Source organism: Aythya marila, assembly GCF_965140915.1.
Source record: "Aythya marila genome assembly, chromosome: 1".
In the NCBI taxonomy this organism is placed as follows: Eukaryota; Metazoa; Chordata; class Aves; order Anseriformes; family Anatidae; genus Aythya; species Aythya marila.
Window position 1 is genome coordinate 194,426,545 of NC_139042.1, and position 12,939 is coordinate 194,439,483.

Here is a 12,939-nt window from a genome sequence, read left to right on the forward strand (position 1 = left end):
TCCTAATTCCATATTTAGTTCCAGATATAGTTAATGGTCTCTGCAGGCTTCTTAAATGAGCTGATATAAGAATACAGGCAGACCTGGAGAAACAGGTAAGGCAGAGTCATTTAGCAGCAAGATTTAAGGGCTTGAGAAGGCTACAGAACCTTGTCATAAGAACCCTCTCTTCCTACCCTTTCCACCAAGGAATGTAAAAAAAATGTCTTAACATGATTACCACCAGAAGTTACTGGTATTATTCAAATACTCTCAAACTAGATGGCCAAAGAAATGGTTTACAGATAGAAGCTGGAGCAGGGCTTAGCATGAAAAATCTGGTTTTGTAACCGTCATTATACCACCCTACAAGAGTGCCTATTGATGTCAAGGAAACAGATGCCTTATCCTTGCAGATTAACCTTGCAAAAGAATAAACTCCCTGGCACTGCTTCTATCCCTTCTTTGACAGGCGTGCCAATTTTGCAGGCAAGTCCTTTACTCTTTCTTCTAAAAAATAAAACACCTTTTCACAGTCTCATCACTCTGCCTCTGAAGCTCTCACTCGAGGCTCTTATCTTCTTGCTTTGACTACACCCAGATCTTTTCCTTGGCTATCTTGCAGAACCCTGGATGTCATTGCTTGGGGGACTGTAGCATGTTGCCTTCCTCACTCAGTGTGGAAGTGGGAGCCTTGAAGCAAGGTGAGGACATGGGTGATAGCTGCAGTAAGAGCAGGAGCGAAGGCCTTCCTGGAGCAGGTGATAGTGAGGTGCACATTCATTCAACCCACAGCGCTCTCACTGGAGAGCCTCCTCTCTAACCTCTCACACGATATTCCCAGAGGCAAGGAAAGCTTCCTGAAGGCAGCCAGTTCCAGTGTTATCCACATGAGAACTGGCCAGTCTCTGAAAAGCCATCTATTTTTAAACAAACCTTTGACCTCAGAAGCATAAAAATCTTAGCTGCCATGCCTCTCGTAATAAGTTTTTTTTTTTCCCACTCAGCAAAACCCCTCCCCTCTTCCCATTTTATGTTTATTTAGTTGCAGCTAAACAAAGATCACTATAGACTCTGTAGCTAAAACTTAAACAGTAAACAATGTTTTTATGATATACAAACAGCATTAAAAGATATTTAAATTATTTCAGCGTCTACCTGTAGAAGAATATTCTTATATATCACCTTTAAGAAGAGATTGTTGAGAACGAAGGGACAAGTGGTTGGCTGCAGAAAGAAAAGTATCCCTTTGGGTAAAGTAAAGAGAAGGAGAAGCAGGAAGCTTCTCCCTTGCCATGTCGAAGGAACATTACTAACTTACTTGGCAAAGAAAGCCAAAGAGCTATTTTCAGAAGGGTAAGAAAAGGAACAAAGCACATGCCAAAACCAAATAATTCATCTCCCTTCAGGTTTGTTGCTTCTTATAGAGCAGAGAAAAGAGCAGGAGAATCTGATCATTGGTTGTATTATGAGAGAAAACACTCAACAGAGCTAAATCCCTGGTGTAAGATGAAGACTAGCCATTTCAGCCCAGCATTAGTTTAGCTGAATTGCATCCTGCAGAAAATTCCTCCCAGGGTCTATTTTCCATTTACCTGTATTCCGATCATTTTTCATCTGCATGTAATAGTTTTTTTGCACAATGCTGTAACCTCTTAAAACCAACTATGATCAGTGGCCAAATGCTGGTGCTGATTTTGGCTTTGAGATCCGTATATGTGAGGGTTAGCTAATTTGGAGCCGCTTTTCGCCTAAACTGCCAGGATCATTTATATACAGTATGGTAGGCTGAAAAATTGCTTCCACTTCAGCGATGACTGTGCTATATAAACACTGACTGGATCACGAACCCAGAGAAGCCATTCATCTGTGTATATTTGAAACACTGATCTTATCTGTAGCATTGCCAGAGCAGCAAGATGACCGGCCAGTGGTCCTCATTCACTGGGGATTGTGTTGCTTTACTGCTGAGGCTGTTCGTTACCTAGAGCATGACTGGAATCTGGGACCCTTCTGCAGGTTACTAGCCCGAGGAGTTTTAACCATTGTTTTTAAAAAGCTGTAGTTAATTACCACTAATAAACTTGGATGCTAATTACTGTTCAAGGTAGGAAGAGATATGCCTGTACATTTCAAGACTATTGCATACAAGCAGGTTACATATTATGATTATGTACGTACACTTCTAACATTTCCTGATATTGAGGACTTAAGAATTACCTTTTTAAATGGGGGGAAGAAAAGAAATTTTGCACATATTCTCATAGCTTTAAAACAAAGAAAAACTCAAAGCCTCACCCACTCTGTTATTATATCAGGTCATACTGACATAACACTTCCACAAACAAAGCTGGAGCCTTCAGACATTACATTAACATTGCCTCTTGAGCAAAGTGAGTAATTGGTAACACTAACAGCCTTAAATTCTGGATGGACAGGTCTGGAGGAAGGAGAGAAATACACACCCTGACAATGAATTGTAGGACTGTTTTCTGAAGCAGGAAACAGCAAGACTCGGGGTTTTCATGTTCAATTTTAAATGCATTAGAATAATGTTTCCAGGAACCACAGGCACCTTTCCATGTACTCTATTCCTCCATACTCCAACTTCTGCTCTTCTCTCAGTTATCTCCCACCCATCACTTCTCAGACTAACCCACTCTGTTTAACACTTATACCATACATTTATAAATATGCCACACACACCTTTTAATTCACCCTTCCACCCAACAGAGATGCACAAAGACCAATTTTCATTGTATTTTAATAGACATTCCCTGGTGATTTATTATATGTGATTGCTTAAGCCAACAAAGCAATGGGTCAAATTCAGCCTCGACTTACTTCCCACAAATTCACTGGAATAATGCTGAGGGTGAATTTGGCTCTAAGATTTTTGTTAGAGCAGCAGTTGTTTGTATTCACAAATCATTTACCAAACAAAACAAAAGAGCCATCTAGTAACATGGAGAGTTCAATGCCACAAGCAGATGTGTGAAGCTGAAACAGATGAAATAGGAAGAGGCCAAGAGCAATAAACTCAAACGAAAGTGTAGATGTCTTTGACTGAGGCCAGACAGACATTTAATGGTAGCCAAGATTAGTAAGCCTTACCACTTAAAGTAACGTGATCATCTTTGGAGGCACTTTGTGTATCTTTTAACTGGATCTCTGAGCTCACATCCACTTTTCTTCCAGACAACTCTAAATAGGCTTTGAGAGAGGCAGGTACCTTGACTGTAATAGAACCTGATATAAATTTAAATGAAAGCGAGTTAGATCAACATTGGGATCAAATCACAAAACAGGCAATTATTTAGATAAGGTAAATCACAATTTTTTAAGAGCCTTCAGACACACTTTTTTTCCTGTCAAAGGATAAACACAGATACATTATTCTGGTTATGTCAAATGAAGGCATGTCACATTTATAAAATGGGATCACAGTATTTCTTCAGACGCTATGAAAATTAACATACACTCCTAGCATCTCACTAGATCTCACTAGAGGACCTTATTGTGGGGATTGCCAAGGGAAGCAAATAAAACAGACTTCAACAAGTATTATGACTCTAGTTTCATTTTCTAGTTGCATATTGACATCCCTGAGCATGGACATGGTATTTGATGATGAATCCAGCACGCAGTACAATACAAGCACATTATAAAGGAATTGCTTCTCTGGAACAATGGGATGCCACTTACAGTGTGTTAACACTAGCAGAAAAAAAATGGAAATTCTGACATCTGCTTCCCCAAAATACATGCTTCTATGCATCAGATTGAAGGCAAGTCCTGGGCCCCCAACCTACCACTGTTAGTCATACTTGGAATTAGTCACAATGTTTGGAGGTTGCATCCTGCACATTGAAACAAAACCCAGCAGTACTTAAAATTTAAGCTCTGTAGACACACTTCTTAGCTTCTATCCAGTTTCAACAATCACCATAGAAAATCACAAACATTTATTTAAATATATCTCCAACTCTGAAACAGAACGTGATGATAAAACTGATGTAATAACTGTGTAGCAGTCAGAAAGCAACCCTAACTATGCAATTTAAATTCAGACTAATCAATTGCCTGGAATACTCCTGAAGAAGAAATAACTGCCAGTAGAATTTAGGCCTAAATTTTGCTGGATTCACAGAAGCCTTAGGATAAGAAAGGAGAAAGGTCTTTTCTTTAGGTCCTCCTTGGAAAGTAGCTCAGTGATATGACTCACAAAATCCAACACATGCAGTTAATTTATCACAGACTGGACATTTTCTACTCAGCAGCTGTCAGCAGCTACTCCAAAGTTACAGGGTAAACGAAAACAGAATTTTATCAACTTTGCCTATACTAAACTGTGCTGCCAGAAGAGATGTCAGGCAATGTTTTGAAAGTAACATGAATTAGCTTTTATTAAATACATTCTTCTTTGCTACTAATTTAAAGAGACATAACTTAGTGATTCAAAATGTATCTAAGAAATAATACAAAAATAAACTTATTTGTACCAATGGAACCACCCTAGTATGTGCAGAAGAATGGCACATATGATTCCAATGTATTTCCTTCATTATTTCCCTTCTGATTAACTGCTAAATTTTAATAGGGCATAAGATTATCTCATAGACAACCAGAGGAAACTACCAAATACTGTATTCCTTTAAAACACCATCATGTTAACACAAGAATGCTGTAGTTTTTGTTGTTGTTGTTGTTGTTTGTTTGTTTGTTTTCTCCAAAAGTAAGATAAACAAGATGTCTTCAGGGCTTTGTTATTTACAATATCATAACTTCTGAATGGCAAAACTATGAATCCAACTTTAGGAGTGACCTTTTAACTAGAAAGCAAAGTTCCAGCAAGTAATCATGAGGAAAAAACAAAAAGGAAGAATGGTTGAGTAAGACACTCTCATCTCTGTTTTTCTGCCTATTTCAATAATTGGATATTTCATCAGGAAAAGGCAAGAAAAAGCAATATAATGCGTGATGTTTGCCCTTATGTACACATATATAAGATATACATATATATGTATAAAATAATATACATACTAGTATCATAGAGTAAACTTTTTCAAGACAAAGACTGTAATTAAAGTCAACTCTGCAGAAGTCTGCTGGGCAGACTGACAAGATAAAGGATTAAAGATATAAAAATCCTGTAATCCATTTTAAGTATCATTGTCCCTTACAGAGTTTACTCTACTAGAAGTATCTAGTAACGAGGTAAAGAAATGAGGTAATGAAGAATCATGAAACTATCTTTTCTAGACACATGAACAAAAATCTCTAATCTTTCTTTTACATCATTAGTTGCTACAAAAACGTATTTGTTGCAGTTTGCTAACCTTTCTGGGATTTCAGATCCACTTCTCTTAGTTGACTGACATAAACATCTATTGACCCTTGATGTGTAGAAGCTTTTAGACTTCCATCCGATGAATCTAAAAAGAAAAAGAAGGGATTTGTGTATCATTCGTTGATTTAAAAATGTGCTGTTGTTCACTCTGTTTAAATAAATATTTGCTAGAATCTTCCTTTGTTGTTTGAACTGACTTTATCAATTTTTGTATGTTGAAGCAGTTGATGCTTCTACTCATTTACTGAATGTCAGACTTTGCTCAGAAAAACAGGTTTCTCAGTAAAACTTATCTTCCCAATCTGGAATTATGGCATGCACTGGTCCCAAAGCCAAACCCCTGCAGGACTTGTAGGATCTACTGCAGCTCAACAATGCTCTTTCTGCCCAAGTATAACAATGCCTACTTCTTTCCACAAGGACAAATTCACATTTGTAGTCTGATTGAGCATAAAATCTGAAACATTTAAGATTTATTTTAATTTCCAAAAGAGTTCATTTGTTTGGACTTTGCACAGAGGAAACTTTACCCAGGAAAGTTACCACATGCAAACAACAAGCAGTTGTGCGTTTAACATGTGGTTACACGGAAGAACTCTGAATTTTAAACAAATGTCTGATATAGCCACTGTAATGTAATGCACATAGGGAATCAACATGCATTCTTTGCCCTGGAATAAACAGACGTACACTTTATTCTATAGCTTATTAGCTGTAATTTATGACAACAAAACTTTCTGAACAACCTTTTTTAGAAATAGAAGCCCTTAAAAAAAGCATTATTTGTATACTTGAGAAGTAGACTTTAATAATTTGCAATCTATTCCAGTTGTAAGAACACAGATTTCCACAATATTACAGTGAGGTCCTGGGCAGCTACCTTTCTAACTGCTGAACAGACCTATTGCTGATAAAAACTGCAAAGAAGTTGTGAAGCAACTGTAGAGAAGCAAAGAAAAATTACGTATGTACATGAGCAAAAGGGAGTGAGTGAAGCACCTTACTACAAAGACTATTAGGAACAAAAATATTAGCCAAAAATCTTGAAATACTGAATGAGAATGTTCTTAGTTTCTGGGGGTGTATAGAACAAGAAGCACAGCTGAGTTTTCAGAACTCACTAAAACAACAAAAATCAAACTAGACTGAAACTTGTTATTTTAAAAGTGAAAATATTCATGGGAGAATAAGCTTGATTTATCATAACAAGGATGTCTAGCATTAATTAAAGCTTTCTGTACGTAAACAAACTCATCTGGAGCTTTTCTGATCCCAAGCACAGATGGGGAAGATCAGTGTATTTCAGCAGTCGAAACATGGAAAGGGATTATCATCCCTCAGCTAAAATGAATTTTTTGGGGGAGATTAATGTAATAAAAAAGAAAAAGTAGCCAATCCACATTTGGTCAGCTGAGAAACTGACACCATCTTTGGCCAGCAAAAAAAAACAACAAGAACAACTTGAATTGGATGTGAATGCATTTCCCATCTCAGAGGATTTTATGTTAAGGAAGTTCTGGTCCATAGCTGAAAGAACAAATTAACTCTTTGTCAATTTAAATTAATGAACTGGAAAAGCTTTGCTTGGGTAAGTAAGTCACAATGAAACATTTTCTGATAACTTTTTAAAAGGATGTTCCTAATATTCAAACAGGTAATCATAGTGAAACAGGTGAAGTTTATACAAATCAACCTTTTATTAAAAATGTTGGTCCCAGCAGATAGACAATTTCCCATAACAGCTATTTTTGCAAATACCCCCAATCAAATGTACTAACAGCCAATCACTGAATATCCACATAACTTTGTCAGAGATTTGTTGGCAACTGATACAGGAAGTATCCAGCCTCTAATTCTTCTGTTTTAAACAAACATACTATTAGTTCTTTTTTCTGCACTGTGAAAAAAAAAACTCCTGTGATACAACAGTGACCCTCTTCAGGGAGAACAACTGCTAGCCGTCTGTACAACACCATCACTTGATGGTACTTTACAGAAACTAATGTTTATTTAGTGAATCCTTCCTAACTCCCAGTCTTCAAATGTGAAAGTGGCTCCTGTAAAGTTCTCCACAGTGGAAAGATGCCTTTTGTAGCCCCACTACAAGATTTATTTTTTGCTGTTTTTTTCTGTTTTCAATTCTTTAAGAAAAGAATAGAACCCTAAATTTGTGAGAGATTGGATTCTGTCTGAAGAATGTATAAAAAAAAAAAAGGATGCAGGAAGATGGCAATAGGTATAGGTGCACTGAGGCACACATTTACCTGGAAAATCCAAAAAAAAACCAAAACCAAAAACAATGCAAAACAATAAAAATCCTTGAGACAAAGTAGAATGCCCTTGGAAAACACTGTTTGGGAGGATGACTTGACAGATTTTGACTTCTATAGCACAACAGTGAACAGAAAGTTTTTTTATTTAAATGGAAGAAAAAACTACAGCCAAGTTTCAAACCTTGCCAGCATTAACCAAAGACTAAAGATGACATTAAACTGCATGTCCAGCTTTGATCTACAGAAAAAACAGGAAATATGTTTTATAGAAACAACTGAATGTGACTTATGGAATAATTTGAAGTTAGATATTAATAGATTAATATCTACTATATCAATACATTATTATTACATTAAATTAATAATACAGTAATACTATAATAATTATTATATTATCTATTAATATGGATCTTATTATATTAATATATTAATAAGATATTAATAAATTAATGTTAATATCTAATATTGATTACATATGAAATAAGATACAAATAATACCAAGAGACTTAAAGTTGCCCATCACTTCTGCAAAGTCTATTAAAGATGCTGTGTAAGTTTTGCATCTTTTTAACTTAAATAAATGAGAAGCAAGGAGGAAGACAGGACAGAAAAGTGGATAAAACCAGTGCAGACAATTTCTATAACTGAAAAAGGCAAATTCAAATAAATAGATATTTCAACAGGAGAAATTGTATTAAATAACAGAATCTGGTAGGACAAAATACATAACTTTAATAATGATAGAGACAGCATATAATTTACAGTTATGACAGAACAAAAGTAAGGCAATATATTTTTATATTTAAATACATGCCCATTAACTGAGATTAATGTGAGTAACTGAGAGCCAAAACATGAAAGAGTGCATAATTCAAATTCAGTTTCCTTAGGACTGACAACTCAAGGGGAAATACAAGGATGAATGGTTCTGCTGGAAACAGAACAGATGACCATCTGTTTAAGAGTTGCACTCTTGAGCAACTTCAGTTATTTAAGTATTTACTACTACCAAAAAAAAAAACAACCAACCCAACAACAACAAAACAAACCATTGAAGCAAGATGTCCTCAACAAAGTTGTTAAGCATTAAGAACAATACCTTGCCTAAGAGAAAGACTTGATACATGAAATAAGATGCTGATATTACTCTAAAGAGTACATGAAAAATGCCCAGAACTCAGTTTTCATAGAGTAATCTTGCAAAAATATATAGTGGAGACTATATATATAGTCTATATATAGACTTTATATAGAAAGTCTAAAGATTAGCTACATTAAGAAAAATGACAATTTTCAACAAATAGCATCCCTGCACATTGCAGGGGGCTGGATCTGAGTGATCTTTAAGGTCCCTTCCAACCCAAGCCATCCTATGATTCTATGAATGTCTAAATGTTGTTTTTTACAATCAATGCCCTCTCAAAATTTTGGCCTTCTGTCTCAGTACTAGAGAGAAGACTTATGATAACACTTACAAATCACAACAGATGGGCTTAGACACCTCATTTTCTCAAAAACCTAGATTGTAGCTACTTGATATTTGAATATAGTCCTCAGATAAGAGATGAAACTTTGCTCTGAATTGCTAGGTTTCAGTTCATTTTAGACAGCAAGTCTGTCGTTTTAAGTCACAGAAGCCTTTTGGTCCTCCAGCATGGGTTTTGAAGGAAGAAGTTAGCAGAATACCACAAACTGACACTGGCATCTGTTTGGGGAAGAAAAAGGTAACTGGACTTCCTTGGATGTCTGTGTGCTTTCCAGAGTACGCCCCTGCTACCCATAAATCAGTGCCATTCTTACCCAAACCTAGAAGTTGTTTCCCTTGGGCAAAAGGTAAGTAATAAAGATTTATTTATTTATTTATTTATCTTGAGCTGGTAGGGTAAAATTTGGCTTGGCAGCAGAGTAGAGAATAATCAGACGATGACAACAACGCTGAGGAATAAACAAGTTTTGGCTGGACTGAACACGAGCCAGCTCTGTGCCCTGGCAGAAAAGGAAGCCAACAGAATCCCTGACAGCATTAACTGGAGCATGGCCAGTACATCAACAGAGGAGATTATTCCCCTTGACTCAGTACCTGTTAGACTACATCTAGAACACAGCATCCAGTTCCAGGACTCCTAACAGAAGAGAGACATTTATGAACTGGAGTCAACCCAGTGGAGAAGCGCCAAGTAGAAACTTAAAGATCAAATTAGCTCTAAGAACAAAGTACTCCACTGTTTTTTGTAAGAGTATTCAGATTTCTAATGACTTTCCTAAGTAATAATGTAAACTAGAAGTAAAAATAGGCCTGGTTGTTTCAAATTAAGAACCCATCCAAAATCCACAAAACATGTGTTAGAAGTAGAAAGCTTTTAGTATGAGGTTGCAAAACAATTTATCTGCAGCTAACAAAATTCATGGTATTGTCAAAAAGCGTTATCCCTACTTTAGTATTTGAACAATGTCAGTGTGAAACCTTATCATATGTTAGATGCTTAAAATTAAGCTGAGGTTTGAATAGGATCTTCAAAAAAAGATTTATTTTTTTTAAACAGAAACAAGTAATTGCAAAATAAATATATGAGATAGAACTATTCTACAAATAACAAAAAATACCCAGAAAATTATAGAGCAAAAGACGGGAGCATTGTTTTCGTGTTAATACAGAATTATCCAAGAATTTCCCCCAATTTTTTGTTGTACTTTCTCTCAAATACTGTGAAATAAAATCTAGCATTCTCAACTATGTTTTGAATTGTAAATAAATCTCTAAGAAAAATACATCCTCAAAATGTAGAGATCATAGAATAGTGATGATTGCATTTTTCAATTAATTGATAAAATTCTGCCTGCAGTAAAACAAGTAACTATATGCATATGAAAATCGAGCTGGGGAAGACAGAAGACCTAAGCTGTTCTTACAGCTATCAGCAAATCTCCATCAGCTCTCTGGCAATCCAACAAGTCACCTTGTGGCATGAATTCCTCATATGTGAAAAGTTTTCACTTAAAACTTGACATTTTCAAGATTTTGGAGCTGAACCACTGGATCTTAAAAGTCTTTTGGAAAAAGCCTTTGGAAAAATCCATACAAAATTAAAGCAGGGAGGGGCTAATGCTCTTTAAGAAAAGATTAACTGTAACTAACATTTTCAGAATTGAAATCTGAAAAATAAAGTCAGTTCAATGCTTCTCAGTGTTCATGCTTCTTAATGTTTAAGCTGAACCTGGTTAATTAATGGAAAATAATCATCATCTGTTGGTGGAAAAAACTACCTCCTGTGTTAAGAAATGTTCAAACGCTCTTCATAGTCTATGAGTTTATTTAACTGAAGGAAAAACAGACTAGCAAGCTTGATTTAATTCTGTGGTTTAATGACTAACTCATAAAAATGTGCATTGCATTTATTTTCCAAGAATATTAATATAGATTGCTTAGAAACATAAGAAGAGTTGTGACAGGACATCTTGTCCCTGCAAGATGCCTAGATAGTGACTGTAGTCACTATTGTTAACAGAAGTCTTAGATTTAGGTCTATAACCAAATTTACTTACAGAAGGGGAAATCCTTCAAGGTAGGTTCACTGAGTGTTGTCTACAGCTTTATTACTTCAGTTTAATGCCACAGAAATAACCAGAAATTGAGTTTCTCACTTTCTTGACCAATTTACAGTACATCAACACAGAAGGTGCCCTAATACTTTCATAGTACGATATATAATCTAATTGATAACTCAGTTATCCCACTGTATAAAAACTCAATTGCTGAGAGAAGATTTAAAAGCTACTTTTCTTTCTGAATGGAAAACTCAATGATCAATACCATGGTTTGGAAACACTAAGCTTTTACAAGCTTTTTTCCTACCTCACAATATGTAAAACATCAATGAGTATTACTACATGATATGAAAGTTAAACATATTTAATAATTAAAACAAAAAAGAGAACTGGGTTAAAGGCAAAGTAATTGCATTTGATGTACACTTAGTATTTTCTCATGTCCTTTTGTCCCAACTTAATCTAAAAGAAAATAGTTAGACTCAGTCTAATGCTAAAGCCCAGGGGGTATGGTAGAAAGCTAGAATTGGTGTTGCGTAACTACAGAAGAGCCAAGTCAGAGCCAAGTTTGGAAAATATCTTTCAAATACACAACAATGAATGATACTCCTGAAAAAGTGAGGACAAACATCTGAGGATTATTAGAAAATCAGGTTTTTACTTTCCCTTTGAATATTTCAATTTAAAAAGGAGAAGGGAAGAGTGACAAAAGAGAGAGAAAGAAGCCTTTTCTTAGAAAGAAAGCAAGACCTACCTACTGTGATACTCCCTGTTTTGGTCTGAAGGCTGGTGTTACCTATTAAGACAAAAAAAAGGACATTTTAACATTCAAAGTGGATTATTTGTGACTGGTTTCTCAAATTTTAGACTAAAATAAAGTAATCCTATACAAGGCTGTTATAGTTACAGTAGTATATCTGCATTGCATGCAAAACCGAAACAATATAAATTAATTATATTACTTCATTATTATTGCTTTACAAACAAAAATCTCAACACATGTGGGAAACAAAGAAGCAATTCTAGGCAAGAAAAATATTCTGAATAAAGCTTTAAGGCACAGACTGGGTATGATGGTGAGAAAAGCAGAGACTCAAATTGAGCACTTTTCTTATTTAATTGTTGATCTTCTTTTAAAACAAACAAACAAACAAACAAAACTTGGTCAGATGCCTGCAACAGCACTATGGGTTATTACAGAATTTTAATAAAAGATATTTTATTACTCGTCCTATTGTCCTTTTTTGTATACATAAATATATGCGTATACCCCTCCTCCACAAATCTGGGGGACATTTTCCTTTATCTTCAAAGGCTATTTTCTGGAAAACACTCTCCAATGAATCTAGAGATCTCTGTGTGTTGGGCAGACTGGAGAACATCAAACAAAAGAGCATACAAGGTATAAACCATAGAATGGTCTCTTACCGACCTTGCATTACTCTGAACAGGCTTGGGTATATCATTAAATCTCAAAATACACACTCTTCCCCTTTACCTATAGCATCAGTAGAACCTGGAAGGATGAGGGATGCACATATAACACAGTGGCTTTTCTGTTAACAGTCTAAAAGTTTGAAGAAGCTATCACATTTCCAGGTATGTTATACATGTGCAATTGCCTCAAAAAAAAAAAAAAAAAAAAAAAAAAGTGCTTTAAATAAAAAAAAAAAAAGCCATGACAGTTCATTGCTACCACTCCATCTTCCCCCCTGAAGTATAAAAGACCTAAAATAAGACCCAACAGCCAGAAGGGTAGAATGCATTCCACTCTGTATGACCTGCTATGCA

At 35.6% G+C, this 12,939-nt stretch overlaps 1 protein-coding gene across 1 annotated transcript in view; it reads right to left on the minus strand.

Annotated features, from left to right (window-relative positions):
• Nucleotides 1-12,939, minus strand: part of FAM185A (family with sequence similarity 185 member A) — a 57,942-nt gene that overhangs the window by 14,771 nt on the left and 30,232 nt on the right. Inside the window, exons 5-7 of the mRNA XM_082777742.1 lie at nucleotides 11,903-11,944; nucleotides 5,319-5,414; nucleotides 3,094-3,228 (exon numbers count right to left, since the gene is read on the minus strand). Of these exons, the coding sequence (XP_082633868.1) occupies nucleotides 3,094-3,228; nucleotides 5,319-5,414; nucleotides 11,903-11,944 (273 nt within the window). The remainder of the gene's footprint in view (nucleotides 1-3,093; nucleotides 3,229-5,318; nucleotides 5,415-11,902; nucleotides 11,945-12,939) is intronic.